The sequence below is a fragment of the Mastigoproctus giganteus genome, chromosome 4, assembly GCF_048544385.1.
Source record: "Mastigoproctus giganteus isolate SK-2022 chromosome 4, ASM4854438v1, whole genome shotgun sequence".
NCBI classification, from domain to species: Eukaryota; Metazoa; Arthropoda; class Arachnida; order Uropygi; family Thelyphonidae; genus Mastigoproctus; species Mastigoproctus giganteus.
In genome coordinates, this window is record NC_143578.1 from 9909190 (window position 1) to 9925561 (window position 16372).

At 34.6% G+C, this 16372-nt stretch overlaps 1 protein-coding gene across 8 annotated transcripts in view; it reads left to right on the plus strand.

Annotated features, from left to right (window-relative positions):
• GTPBP1 (GTP-binding protein 1) overlaps positions 1-16372 on the plus strand; it is a 270000-nt gene that overhangs the window by 234394 nt on the left and 19234 nt on the right. For all 8 annotated transcript variants that reach the window (XM_090372553.1, XM_090372554.1, XM_090372557.1 and 5 more), the window contains 3 exons: positions 3011-3155; positions 12043-12225; positions 16040-16175. In XM_090372553.1, coding sequence (XP_090228679.1) covers positions 3011-3155; positions 12043-12225; positions 16040-16175 — 464 coding nt within the window. The remainder of the gene's footprint in view (positions 1-3010; positions 3156-12042; positions 12226-16039; positions 16176-16372) is intronic.

Here is a 16372-nt window from a genome sequence, read left to right on the forward strand (position 1 = left end):
CTAAAACATGCTGCTTAAAGTTAAAAATAAATTTATATAAATTATATGTATTGCCTGGCGATGTTTGTAGGCTATAAATTATTTATGCGATTAACTGATACGGCGGTAAACTGCTACTGATTAATTGCTGGCGATAAATTGCGGGCGATAAACTTTCCTAGACTTAGTCTAGGAAAGTTTATCGCCGAAAGTTTAAGAAAATTTAAGTTTGTAAACAATTTATAGCCTACAAATGATTGCTAGCATATTTTATTGCCAGGCAATACATATAATTTATATAAATTTATTGGTCATTTTAAATTGAAAATATGGCTTTTCTGTAGGTGTTATTTAAGATTTAAGTGCAGTTAAAAATGGAAGTTATATGCTAGGTATACATTTCCTAGAAATACATACCATTGCAGGTGCTTTAATTTAATTAGGTACCTACTTAATTCCATTAACTTAAGTGGAAGATCCGGGCGACAAAAAAAAGAAGTATTGCGATTGTGATTTACGAATTAAAAGGCTTGTTGGTGCATATGATGAACGGGGTGATATTGTTGGTTATCTAAGAGATGTAGCGCATAATATTTCTTTTTATAATTTACATACTGTGTTGTAAATATTACAGTTTCTTAGTAATTAATTATCTCAACGTGACTGATTCTGAAGATTGCATAAACATTCATTTTGAATTTTTGCAGCGTACTATGACATACATAATGTTATAATTAGTTTAGTTTAAAATTAACCAACTGTTATATTGTTCAAATAATGGATTTTTTACTATTTTTGTGATACATGTAACTATTAAAATACATAATCTACTTATTAAATTACATATTTCCATACATGTGTTTTTTTTTATTTCAGTACTATTCCCTCACAGTTCATAGAATTCCAAAAATATGCTAATCATAGCTTAAGGCAGAAACTTAAATAAAAAATAAGTTTTTATGATTTGACCAAACACGTCTCATTGTCTAGACAGTAAAATGCGATAAACTGACGCAGCAGTAAATTTTCTTAGACTCCTTTATACAGGATAGCAATAAGAGGTAAGAAATGGTGGTGGTGGGCCCTGTTTACATACATGTTAAATATGACCATCAGTAAGGTGTGGAAGTTTCACCAAATGAGAGCAGAGATAAAAATGAATCAATTAGATTTTCGTCGAAACATCATACGAAATGCTGCATCAACAACAAACAAAAAGATGGAAGTCCTATGAAAATTAGTGAAGGCCATCACTTTCCAGAAAAACTTGATAGACAATTAAAATGTTGTGTTTGTCATATGAAAGCTGTAAGGTCATGTAAGAATTGTCAGAAAACAATGTGCATCGAAAAGGGTTGCTACGAAAAATACCACTTATCTGCCTAGCATCCCCATTTGAGGATGCCTATTTTTCTAAAAAAAAAAATAAATATATTTTCTTTGAAATTTTGGTTCTGTTTGTTTCCTTAACTCATAATCTCACCGTAATATTAAGCGTAATGAGTAGTTTTTGATAGGTAGTTTTTTCATAGTCGTTAACGGGTTAATATCGTTAGTCCCCACATGAATAATAATATTCTCTTTATCCCCCTTAAAATTTACAGACTGTTGGTGACATCATTAATGATTGCTTCCGTCCAGCAAACCCTGGTTCTAGTTCAACTATCCTTATTACAAAAAATATTTCCTGTTTCCCTGACAATGGATTCTCCTAATAGGACTAAGTCCTTTTGAACCAGAGTAGTTTGCATTTGGTTATTCTGTTCTGGGGCCTGAATCGGAAAACTTGGTAGGTTACTAGAGTGTTGAGTCCCTGAGGAAATCCCAGTTACATTATTCTTGAGGGCAAGCACCCGTTTTTTCAGTTTATCATGATGGTTATCCAGCTTGTAGTTTATTCTTAACATCTTGACAACAAATAGGAAGTGTTAAGAACAGTGTGCTTTCATATTATTATGGTGACTGACAACAAACTGAACTTGGAAGTGTTTTTGGAATGTCAGCCATTGGTAGCCTTCACACCCAGTGGTAGTCTTCCATTGTCATTACTCAGATTTTCTGAAATTATAAAGGAGCATAATAGGATTAGGACGACAGAATAGGTTTTACAGTTAACAAAACATGATCAGTAATGCATTGTACGATATAGGGAATAACACAGATTTTGTAAATATTTTATACAATAGGGTGTCCGGGCTAGAGGTATCCAAACACACACGCGCACACACACACATGCGCGCACACACACATGCGCGCACACACACATGCGCGCACACACACATGCGCGCATACACACACGCGCGCATACACACACGTGCACGCACACACACACACACACACCTCAGCATCTATAAGGAGTATTAAAATAATTTTTTTGTTATTATACAGAGTAACTCACCAAGTTTTTATGAAGGTTAGTAAAGTTCTTTTGTAACTCGACAGATGTCAAAACGATACTCAAGCTCTTGCCAAGTGTTTTCCAGCATCTGAGGCATTATTAAAACAACTGCTTCAACGATATGCTGTTTCAAATCATCCAAATCCTGAACTTTTCTCTAGTACACAGTCTTTAATAAAGCCTCGTGCTTTTTTATTTTTATTATTATTATTATTTATTATTATTTTTTTTTTTCATAGTCATATCTGTGGGGAAAAAATGGACTGATGATGCCCTTTTTGTGCACTCCTCCTAATCAGACATTGACTTTTTGGTGTGTCCCTTTCATTTTCGATCACTTGGTGAGGATTCTCCATACCCCAAATGCGGAAAAATGTGAGGAAACAAACCTTGGAATGATTTCCTATTGACTGAACTTTCATTTGAGAAAATATAATGAGTGGTTCTCGCATTATAAGCCATATTTTGGATACCTCTAGCCCAGACACCCTTTATTATAGCCTCTGTATGCTTGCATAGGCTTCTTTATGTAGCATTTCTGTTAAGATAATCCTTTTTTTAATATTTAAGGAAATCGTATTTAATATTCACATTAAGAATATCTTTTTTCCTTTATTTTTGTCTTCCCTCTAGGTTATGTCCAATTTTTCAAGTATCAAATGTAACTGGCGAAAATCTTCACTTACTCAAGATGTTTCTTAATCTTTTGTCAACAAGAATGCCAAATTCAGACTCAGATCCTGCAGAATTCCAAATTGATGATACTTATTCTGTCCCTGTAAGTAAACACATTTATTTAGCCATTACTTATAACTGTTTCATTTTGCATTTGTTAGGTTTCAGTAATTAAATAATTTTTTGCCATTTTCTGACCCTAAGTAGGGTTAGAAGAAGGTGAAAGATTCACTTAGGGATGGCACTAAGCATATGTAATCAGTAAATCACATTGGTAGTGATTTACTGATTACAGACATATCTACACTTTACCATGGCCAATTGAGTAGTGGATGACAGAGTCATTTTGGTGAACAGGCTTTAACTGCTTTAAAATAGTTTGTTTATTCTGAGCATTTTCAGGGGGAATTCGTAATTTATGGTTACTAATATTTTTAAGTTATGCGGGTTTGGATCACAGTTTAGTTGGCTTCCACAATAATTTCTTGTAACTTTCAATTTTTGTATATACAGCAATCCCTTGCTGTTTGTGAGGATTCGGTTCTCAAGAAATGTTATGAATTCAGAAACCACGAATAATAAGGTTCAGCACCCATATGAAACTAGGTGTTACATTCTAAAACGAAGAGGGAAAACTAGTCTAAATTTGAGTTTACTTATGTATTTTATTTAAGTACAGTAAACCCTTGCTAGACTGGATTAATGGGGAGGGGAAAGTCATCCGGATTAAGCAATAATCCAAATTAGTGAAGCAAAAGATAGCCCTAAAAGACAAAAAAAACTTAGAACACAAATAAATGGAAAATTTAATGATATAGGTAGTGCTGATGAAAATGAATAAATAAAATATCACAAGCCTTTATTAAAAACTATAAAAACACAATACATTTATCTATCAATTTATTTATCTATTTATCCATCTATCAATAGATGGATAAATGTATTGTCACAGTGGTGTTGGCATCGCATGCCAACACCACTGTGAACAGAATTTTGCATATTTCGATCCGGATTAACTGTAACTGGATTAGCGAGGGTTTACTGTATAGTGAAATACAGATATGTGTGGTTTCTAATAAAAACACAAATTTTTAAATTCAAATATAATTTATTGTAATTGTCAAACAATACATGATCGACACTAGAGCCTGATGTTGAATAGACTAAGAAACTTTATTTCTTTTCAATTTCTTTTGTGAACTTCCTTATAAGGTGAAAGCAAGTGATCAAGTTCTCTTAAAACTTGAAGCTCCTTTCCATATTTTGATCCAACTAACACTTTATCAGAAAGTTTTTTGGATAGTGGGATTTCATTTAATGATTTGATGTTAAATTCTGTTCTAACAACGTCAAACACTTCATCTTCAGTATCATTTTAACAATTGGGGAAATAACAATCATTTTAGTTCTCACTGGACATTGCCATCATTTCATCCAGTTCTTCTATAGTGAGACCTTCTGTTTGAGTCTCGATTAGTTCTTGAATGTCTGCTGTCCCTCACCTTCTATTCCTTTTGCAGTTCTTACAATCTCTGCTACCACATTGTCTATATTGGAGATTTGTCTATCACCACTTCTGGCCATCATTTCTGCCAACATACATTAATGGTAGATTCCTTTATCTGTTCAACTAACTCCTTTATGTTGAACAGGCATTCAGCAGTGGTATTATCTTTCCAACTTTGGCTTGCACTTAAACTTCAGTCTTTCTCCATTTTAGTTGGCAAGCTTGTGAATGCTCTTCTGACATAATAGGTTTTAAAAGCTGCAATCACACCTTTGTCTAGTGGCTTAAAAGGTGATGTATTTGATGGCAAGAATAAAATTTTGACAGCTGGATATTCAAACATTAAATTCTCTTAATGTCCTGGAGAATTATCAATTATAAGAACTTTAAATAGCAATGATTTTGAAGCTAAGTAAGGTTTTACTTCATGTAGAAAGCAATTACAGAATCATTCTGTAAAAAGGGAAGCTGTTATCCAGGCATTTTGATTTGCTTTCCAATAAATTGGGAGTCGTTGTTTATCCTTCCCCTTTAATGCGTGGATTCAGTGATTTGTAAACAACCATCGGTTTGATCATATGGCCACTTGCATTAACACAAAATAACAGAGAAAGCCTATCCTTGGCAGCCTTAAATCCAGGAGCAGATTTTTCATGTTTTGTTAGGTAAGTTTTGGAAGACACTGTCTTCCAAAACAATGCACTTTCATCTGCATTAAACACTTGCTGGAGTAGATATCCTTTATCCATAATAACTTTTTAATTTGCCCAGAAAACTTTTTGCTACCACAAAATCTGCCGACAGATTTATCCACGAGCTTCACATTGTGGAGGTTTAAATGTTTTTTTTTTTTTTAATTTTAAACCAGCATTTGCTGGCTAAAAAATTTGTGCCACTAGAACTTAGAGCTGTTTTCAAATTTGCTTAAGTATTTGTATAGTTTTTTTTCTCAGTTTTAATGTCATGCAGCATGGTACATATTTTTGTTGCAATAGGTGCACTCTCAGAAACACAGTGTTGTATCTTTACTTTCAATTTTTTTTTAATGGATCAGACAGTGAATTTGTGGATTTTATTAATAGTTTGCAACTGAAACTAAAATTTCTCCTCTTGAAAGTTTACCTTACAACTCAATCTTGCTTGATAAAATCACCTTCTTCAGTCTTTTAACGATTTCCTTTTGCTAAAGCTCATATTTTTGTCAAAAATTAAGCTGTCAAACAGTAAAACCAAGGTAGACATGCACTCCTACTACAAATGCATAATGCAGACTGACAGTTTCACACTCAATTAACGTTAGTCGCGTTCACACTTGAATCAATGTTAGTCATGCTCACACTTGTTTGCACCCTAGATCACAGTGCATTAACATTGACATTTTAAGTTTATAAATGTGACTCTGAATAAGTGAAACAGTGAATAAAATATCTGCAAATAGCAGGGGGTGGTTGTGTGTGTGTGTGTGTGTGTGTGTGTGTGTGTGTGTGTGTGTGTGTGTGTGTGTGTGTGTGTGTGTGTGTGTGTGTGTGTGTGTATCTGATAATTAAAATAAATGATATTTAAAATAAAAAACATCAGCCAGTAGTACGGCAAAAATGCAGAGCGAAACGAAACGCAAAATAATATAAAATAAACAAACAGGGAAGGGAAAGTAGAGATAATAAGACAAAAAGGTAGTCGATAATCCCCTGTATAATTTAGTCATTAAACCCAATTAATAAAAACGATGTAAATTTAAAATAATGCCAATTATATATAATTTAGCGGTACCCCCCTCGAAGAGGGGGGGGGGGTACCGCTAAATTATAAGCAGCGCCTGTGCCGCCATCTATTCTTTTCCTTTCTATTATACTTCGAGGGGGTACCGCTAAATTATATATAATTGGCATTATTTTAAATTTACATCGTTTTTATTAATTGGGTTTAATGACTAAATTATACAGGGGATTATCGACTACCTTTTTGTCTTATTATCTCTACTTTCCCTTCCCTGTTTGTTTATTTTATATTATTTTGCATTTCGTTTCGCTCTGCATTTTTGCCGTACTACTGGCTGATGTTTTTTATTTTAAATATCATTTATTTTAATTATCAGATATAATTAGGCTTCATGTGGAGGATGTGCATTTGCTGCCTCTAATGATAGCTTCATATTCATATTTATTTATTTTTATTACTTTTGCCTAATTTTTACATCACATTTTATATATATATAAAAAGAAGCTTTGTTTGCATTTCCTGAGTACAGCTGTTATGTTGATCTTTTGAGCAGGGGTTACAATTTTGAGGAATTACTCCGGTTGACAGTTGTAAGTTTCTTCAATTTTTCCCTCCCCTGTAGTTCTGGTTAGCATTTGTTATTTTTAATTCAGTCTAGTAAACCTATCATATTTGATATTTTTCCGAGTTTACTACACACTGTGTTGTTTGGTGTTATTTACCACCATTAAAATCAAATGATTAAATACTAACAATACAAGTTTTGCTGTGACTTGCCACAAGAAGTGGAAGAGGGTAGCATGGCTTGTTTTCAGTGGTGAAAGTACTCTTCACTTGATTTGCCAAAAGAAAGTCAACTACCCGATAAGAGGTTTGAAACATTGAAAATCCTCACCAAGTCACTGAGTGTGAATAGGACTTCCCAAAAATAAATATTTTGTGCCATTTGGCATCACAAAACTTATCACCTTTTCTTTATAGTGGAAAAGTTCAATGTAAACATTCACCTGGATTTGTTGAATAACTGGCTTATGGCTCAGCTTTATGAATATCTATTGATTTTATCCTCTAGTAAGATGGTGCACCTCCTCATTTTCGTGTGGATATATAAGAATATCTCAATGACAAACAAAGAAAGTGGCATGTGGTGCTGTGAACCATCTGACATTTTACGGTAATATGTAAACACAGAGGCCTCCATAGCCAAGTGGTCAGGAGCAGGAGTGCAGTGCACACGCTCTTTGAGTAGATCGGTGTTCAAGCCCCTGACTGATCGATCTGCCAACCCACACTGTACAAGCGTGGCAGATTATGGTCCATTTCCCTCAACGTGGATTGTTGAGGAGGCTTCCATCCTGCATGGGATTGATAATGGCTGCAATTTACTTTTTTTATAGTCTCCTAAATTTTATAGAGACTTTTTATAGTCTCTAAATTCGTTTTTTTTTTTTTTTTTTTTATATTGCAGTACACCACCAAGCAGAGCTTCTTCAGAGTGACCTAAATAGACTTCAGGGATGGTCAGAAAAGTGGCAGCCTTGCTTTAATCCAGCAAAGTGCAAAGTCTTACACCTGGAGAACAATAACCCCAAAATAACTTATACACTTTATGGAGTTGAACTAAAGTCAGTAGTTGGAAGAAAGGGACTTGGGAGTTACAGTACAGTGAGACATGAAGTTCTCTGAGTGTAGACAGGTTGTAAGGAAGGCCCATGGTGTTGCGTCCTATTGATGATTCATTGAACGTTTATTAGTAGAGGTAAGGTCATCATAATCTCAATTATATAAGGCTATTGTTAGACCACACTTCAAATATTGTGTTCAAGTGTGGAGACTGCACCTAAAAAAAAAAAAAGACATTGAGCTTCTTGAAAGGGACCAAAGACGGGTAACTGATATAAAAAAAAAAAAAAAAACCTCTCCTAATGAGATTGGCCAAAAAGCGTCATCATAGAAAAGTCTTTGAATATGTGGGTTGCACAGCTTGGAAACTAGGTACCTTGGAAGAGACTTGATTGAGGGGCGCCTCTGTAGCCAGGTGGGCAGGAGCAGCAGTGCATAGCGCACGCTTCTTGATTAGACCCGGGTTCGAGCCCGTGACCACCAAATATGGAGGATGCGGAAAGGTCAAGGAATGACCACCACATATCCCCAGAGCAATATGGCCTTAGTTGCTAATGCTCCTAAAAACCAAATAACAAACAAACTTGATTGAGGTGTAAAGGCTCTTAAGAGGCAAAAGTAAAATGAATGTGGACGACGAAATTTTCACGGCTATAAATGATTCTAGAACTAGGGGCCATAAATTAAAGTTATGGGGAGAGATGTTTAGACTGGATTGTAGGAAGTTTTATTTTAACCAGGGTGCTATAAATTATTGGAATGAGTTAGTTACATGGGTGGTTGAGGCTGACAGTTAGTGGAAATTCAAAAGTCAGCTGGATAGTTGCAGGAGGAGGGAAATGCATAGGTTGTCTGTTTCCTTTTTTATTATTATTATTTATTAATTATTTATTTTATTTAATTTTATTATTATTTTACTTTTTTTTTTTTTTTTGCTGGTGCAGCCTTAGGCTTTGCTACCTTGCACCATAAGGCCTTTACTAATACTAATACATGATTTAAAGTCTGAAGGGTAAACTAAGCAACAATCATTTTCAACAGGAAATAAATACACCGCTCCCTGGATATAACGGCGTCATTTATACCGCAGGTCTCACTGCATGCCTGACATTGCCGTTGGAAAAAATTCTGACAAAAATATTACATTCCTTTGCAAACCTTGCACTGCAGGAGGCTTCCCCACTCAAATGACCCAGTGTTTGCAAGAGAGGGAAAAGGCGGGGGCCTCTCGGAAATCCCGGGGACCTTTACCCTCCCACCATGTTAAGAAGCAAAAAGGATGTTTATCGAACAAAGAAAATTTGCTAATCTTCTTCGTCACTAACCACTACACCCATAGCTTGAGTCGTGCAATTTGCTTATCTTCTCCAACAAAAAAAAAAACAAAAAAAACGGTTTTCCCAAAAATGGTTAGATGGGAGCAATGATCGTCTTTCTTTGTGTAAAGGTTGTCACTTAAAAAAAAAAAAAAAAAAGGCAATCCATAGTTTGAGACTTACCTGTGCTGGTTGTGTTTTTTTGTGACTGTTCGGTGTGTATCGGTGATTTTTTACATTTTTGCAAGCTATCGTTCGTAATAAATTAAAATTGATTTCAGGGGTTATGGCGAACGTTAATAAAAGAAAGTCTTACACAATCAAGGAAAAGCTGACTGTAATCGAATGGGTAAAAAGTGGTGTTTCAAAAGCACAAATAAAATCTTGAGGGGAACAATACGAGGATGGATTACAGAAGAAGGAAGACTACATTCCTTCTTCGATAAGTTGGACAAAACCCCAGGACTGGAAAGGAAGAAATCAAGACTGCAAAAACGAGGCAGTGGATGATTGTTTATGCATGTGGTTCACTCAGAAATGCAGTTTAGGGTTTTCACTGTCAGGTCCCATTCTGAAGATACAAGCAGAGAAATTTTTTCAAAACTTAAAGCTTGATGGTGAATTCTCTGTCACTGGTGGATGGCTATGACATTTGCAGAAATGTCATAGCATTGGGGAAATAACAATTAGCAGTGAAGCAAAATCATCAGATGCCAATAGTGCAAAACAATTTATTAGTGACTTAAAATTTATGTGTGAAGCTTTCTGTAATGAGCAACTATACAATTGTTATGAGTGCACTGTTTTACAGAATGTTACCAATGAAATCTCTGGATTTAAAGTCAGCTCTGAACAAAGCAGGATTGAAGATTAGTAAGGATCGTGTCACTCTATTGTTTTGCTTGAATAAAACAGGAACCCATAAGCTGCCACCCATGGTAATTGGGAAAAAAAGAATTCGCAATGTTTTAAATCCATCAACCGAAAACATCTCCCTGTAGAATACGTGAGCAGCTCAAAAGCATGGATGACTGCAAATTTATTTTTGAACTGGTTCCACAAAATGTTAGTACTATCAGTGCAACAGCATTTGAGAAAAATATGCATCAAACCCAAAGGAATACTGTTTTTAGATAACAGTCCAGTTCACCCACCTGCTGACAGTCACATATCCAAAGATGGAAAGATTTGGGCCATGTATTTACCAAAAAATACCACAGCATTAATCCAGCCTCTTGATCAAGGAATCATTTATAATTTTAAGGTAAATTACAGATGCGAGCTGCTTTTATCTTTGCTGTCGTCCGATCCTGATGTTCCTGAATTTCTAAGGTGTAAATTTAAATGAAGTAGCGTATAAAATTAGTCTTGCTTGGGAGAGTATTTCAGAAGATACAATTCAAAATTGTTGGAGAAAAAGTGGTTTTCTGAGAACAGCTGATGGAGAGAATCAAACTGTGACAAATAAACAGCAAAATAGTGGACAAATTGCTGCTATACATTGTGATATACAAGCAGTTAGAGATACCCTCGAGGAACAGGAACTCGCAGAGAATGCAATCAATCAGTGGGTTGAAATTGACAAAGAAGAATTAGTGTGTTACTTATTAACTGATGAAAACACTGTTGAAAGCATCACCAATGAGAAAAGGACGGAAGTGATGGGGAAAATGGAAGAACTAGAGGAGCAACCTTTCTGTTGAAGTTCTCACAGATCAGGAAGCACTACAAGGCTTAGAGACTGATTGGGTGGTTAGAGGCACAGCAGGAGGTTGAGCAAGTAAAGGTTTTGCAATTTGTGTCTTTAAAAAGTATGATCTTGTAAAAACGATTCTCCTGTAAAAAGCAACAAAAAATTAGGCTGTCATCACCTGCCGCTTGTTGAATCTGTCTGCACGGGAATTTCTTGTAATAAAGTATGCCCTGTGTCATGCAAAGAAAGGTTGCATTCTTACCAAGTACAGCAGATATGACTAACACCTGAAAATAGTGACAACAATCAAATTTTCTACCACTGGCTGCATATTGTTCATGTGTAGATGTTGAAAAATTTTAATACCATTAGATAAACATCTTTCCAGCACGACTTCAGGATTTTAGGAACCAAACTACTATGTCCACATATTCTACCAATTCATTTAAATGCATATTTGTATACAGCTTTTCTGACGAGAAACTCCTTATTCCCTTTGGGGAATAAGGAGTTTGTATCAAATAATATTGACCTTGTTACAGCCAAGAAGGTCCAATTGCCTGGTCTTTGCAATCTCCAGATAACAGTCCTATCAGTTTTTGTGCACAGAACTGCATAAAAAAGAGTGGTTAAGCTAAAGAAATCACAAGTCTGCAAGTTGCATTCAAATTTGCAAGTCGCTGCAGGTTGCATTCAAAATGCCACTGAAATCAATAACAGTTCTCATTTGACAGTTGTGAGCCTGTACATGTTTTGCACCACTATGAAGCATATCTTAGAGCACAAAAGAAAAAAGGTAGTATGTGGTTACTATTTAGTTTTTCTAAGGTCATACTTCTAGTTCTAGCATAGCATAATTACTAGTGAGATTGAAAGTAAAAATGGTACTTAAGAAATACCAAAGAAATATTAAAAATAAATAATATTGACATCACTCTAATAGATATTTAAAATATTAAGTTTAATACTTTTTTAGCACGCTTTGAGAAGAGACACGCTCACTTTCAGGATATGATTTTCAGTTTTTTTCCAGCTCTAAGATTATATATATATTATTAATCCATCCTTTAATCATCATTGTAATAGCATGAATCCAAATTACCAAAATAATTCATTTTAACTTATTTTACAGGGCGTTGGAACCGTTGTTTCTGGTACAACAGTAAAAGGTGTAATTCATTTAAATGATATCCTAATGTTAGGACCAGATCCACTAGGTCGTTTTCAATCCGTTGCAGTGAAATCTATCCACAGGAAACGAATGCCTGTTAAGGAAGTGCACAGTGGACAAACTGCTTCTTTTGCATTAAAAAAGGTAATGATTGTAAAAAGTATAGCTTTATCAAAATTCTTGAGCATAAAACAAATATTAGTTGTAACTTTAAATTGCAAGAGAATGGGAGGTTAAAACTAAGCAGCCCTGGGACAGATAGTATTTTAATTATAACTAATATTAAGCCATTATAATGATGGCTTAATATTAGTTCTTGTTCCCACCAGTAACTTGAAGTTGTAACAGTATCATTAAATTTGTCGTAAAAAAAAAAAACACTAATTCCATGTATTTATTTCTAACATCTGGAAATCATTTTGTTGCATCATAAATGGTTAAAAGCACACTTTTCTGGGTAACTTAAGGAAATGGCCTTCTTGGAAGTTAAATCTCATCACACGTTGCAAGGGATGCCAACTGTTTGCATATACTGCATAAAGTTCCAAAAATTTATTATGGTTTTTGTTGATTGAGGTATCTTTCATTGTCCAAATCTTTTAACTGGAAGGGGGTAAGATCACTGTGATAGCAAAAATCAGTGCTATTGGACTATCATTCTTCTATTCACTATTTTCTGTTATTTAACCCTGACTAGAGCAAGTCCTCGTTCTTCTAATGCTCGCTTTATACTACCATCAGTCCAGTTTCCTCCTCCTGCTTCTTATCCTATTGCTGTGCAGTGCAAGGAAGCCACTGGCTTTTGCTGCACTAGCAAAAAAAAATAAATAAAATAAAATAAACAAAACAGAATAAACTAAATACTCAATATTATAAATGAGTAGATACTATTTCTTATCTACTCCTTCCATTGCTTCATTTTTTTTTTTTTTTTTTTTTTTTTCATTTAAATTCTCATTTGTAAAGGTTTAAATTTTTGTTCAATCCCTTTATTTTTTACCCAGCTCACAGTGCCTAGGTTAATATAGGTTTAAAAAAGTGTGTTACAGGTGTTAAAAAAGTAAAGCCTGTAGTTGTTTTTATGATGTTACGTGTAAATGGGATGAAAATTTTTGTTAAAATTTTATAGAATCATAAGACTTGTGTACTAACTACAATGGAAACTGGTAAATGCAAAATGCACAGGACTTTCACAAATATTTCTTGTTAACTAAATTTCATGGTAAAAATTTTGATGACCAATTAAGGTGGGGATTGATTCGCAGAAAATAATTAGTTGATCATAAATACTGTGAAAATCACAACTATCACATCATTCGCAATAACAAGATGTGCCTGCAAACTCTTCTCTTTAAAACCATTCTTTCATGTGAGGAGGGTAATGATATCACAGCATTAACTCAATGTAAAGCCCACCCATAATTTCTGTCATATTTTCATCAATATTGGCCCAATGATGAAAAAATTGTGAACTACTGGTATTTTATAAACAGCTGTAATTTTATCTCTCAACTAATTCCTTTGTTCTAAATGAATTTGTTTAATTAATTCATACACATCCTACTTCGATTTATTTCTGTGTTTTAATCTGTTTTCACTGAAGTCAAGAGGTATTAGAACCTATAGTACTTAGTACTGTGCATGGGTTGAAGATTGTAATTGTAGATTGTAATATTCAGGAAATACGTATGAAGAAAGTTTGTTCCAAAAAATGAAAGTTGAATGAATAAATGAAGAAGAAAAGTTGGTTGTTGTTATTTGGGTTTTTTTTTTTTTTTAGGAGCATTAGCAACTAAGGCCATATTGCTCCAGGGATGTGCAGTGGTCATTCCCTGACCTTTCTGCATCCTCCGTATTTGGTGGTCATGGGCTCGAACCCTGGTCTAATCAAGAAGCGTGTGCTACGCACTGCTGCTCCTGCCCACCTGGCTACGGAGGCGCCTAAGAAAAGTTGGTTCTGTGAGTTTGAAGTTGGACAGTAAATGGATGTGTTGATGGGGTGCGGCACATGACTGCTTTGGAAGAGAGAGTGGGAATTATAGTAGTATTATAGTGCCTGTGGAAGTATCTATAAAAAGGCATGCAGCAGAAACAGACCATCTATGGGACAGAGTGGAGAGACTGTGTTAGAAATGAGTCATTAATTAACCTAACTGCCCTCCTTTGAATGGAATCTAGAAGACTTGAGAGACGTTTTGGGGGAACAATAATCCATTGTAGGACAAATTTGTATGTAGTGAACAGCTGTTTGCAAAAAAGTAACACCAAGAGCGAAAGAGAAAAGCTAGTTTTTTAGATGCAGAGGGAGCAATATTTGTAACATGTTATGGCAAGAGAGAGATTACATAGCCCAATTTACATATAAGCTAAACATTACAGCTTAGAACTACATGTTACAAGGGGCCTCGCTCCACAGGCAAACTGGGTAATCCCCAATAAATATATATGATCTTACCTTAGAAATCAGTGTCATCGAAGACAAGCATAGGAGCAGAAGAGTCCTTTTTGCAAGATATAAAACAGGACTGAATTTTAGAAGGATTGAAATCAACTAAGTTATCTTTGCCCCACTGATGAGTTACCTGGAGATCGGCATTTAAGGAATTGGTAGTAAATATTTGAGAAGTTGAAGCTGTTTGTGGAGGGCAAGGTTTCTCAAACTGAAAGGTGGAATGCAATTTGCTATCATCAGCAAAACTGTGGATAGGATTTCCAGTCAATGAATGAAGGTCATTAATATACAAGAGGAAAAGAAGTTATGGAAGTTTGTATACAAGATTATCCAAACAGGAATGGAATTATAGGAAATCAGAACATTTCTTTGTTAAGGAGAGGACATTTCTGACTAAGCTGATTGGCTACAAGGGGTATTCAATAACTTATCTATCTGGTCTACGAATATGCTTAAAATATAAAAAACTAGATTTAGAATACTTTCATAAATGTCTGTTCTTGTTTGCACAGGTCCAGCTCAATACAGTGAAGTACGGAAGAACAGAAAAGAATTAAAATGGCCAACTCGAGGAAAACATGAATTTGTGAGATTGGAGCTTCAAGTCATCTTCAAATTTTTGACGAGAAGGGAATGGGTCAGAAGTTATTCACAAATTCATGAAGTTGTGTAAGGTTAAGTTGGCCCCTTATGAAGTGACACTTCCATAAATATTTTAAAAAATAGTATTTATAAAAAACCTGATTATGTGCAGGATAGATGTATTAAAATTTATGAGGAAACAATCACTGGAGATACATATGCTGCTGTTTGCAAAAATGAAGTCCGTGTGGTGACAAAATGTAAATTGATAGGGGCTAATAGATGTCCAAAAAACAGAATAATTCCAAAATTTTTCCTTTAGTTTTATTTATATGTATTTTTTAAGTTTTCTTTAGTTTGTCTAAATTTAAAAAGAGGTGCATTGGTTAACATTTTTTTTTCTTGATTTCTTGATATCATTAATGGTAATGCTAATTAATAAATTTTCTGGGTTTGTAGATAAGTTAACTGATATTTGTGAATGCTTATGAAGCTTTCATAAGCACTTTTCCTGTCATTTGGCCTATCAAATGGTTATTGTTATCTCATTAGAGGAGAGCCTGTAATGAGGTAGTAATATCTTTTATTGCAGGCAGTGATTTGCCTGATGCAATAATACCCACAACCAGCGACAATGCTAGGGGTATTATTAGGGGTATAGTGGGTAATGACCACTATCAGACTGATAATACACCATTACAAATCGTTATTTGATCTGAGAAGTTCTTTTTATTTCTGTAGCAATTGTCAGTTGATGCCTTTCAAAATGGGAGATCAGTGCATTTGTAATGTCTTTTATAGTGCAAACTGTTATTCAGAAATTATCTTTTATGTAACAAATGAACATAAGTCCTGAGATTTTTTATAATATTTTTGAGTTAATTGAAAATATCAATTAAAACTTTTTCATTTAAAATTTTACAGATTAGAAGATCTGATATAAGGAAAGGTATGGTGATGGTATCCCCTTCTCTGAATCCAGAAGCTTGTTGGGAGTTTGAAGGAGAAATTTTAGTATTACACCATCCAACAACTATTAGTCCAAGATACCAAGCTATGGGTAAGAAAATGTTGTATAGTGTTGCGTGTGGGAATGTTAGAAATAGCTGTGAGTGCAAAGAATTGCTTGTTTATGTTGACACTAGAAGGAAGGAAAGATGAACTGCTTTGGTACACTAGATATGAATAGCATGTTTATTGATAATCTCATTTGGGTTGCTGCCAAACAATAAATATTGTGTATCTACAAGTACTCAT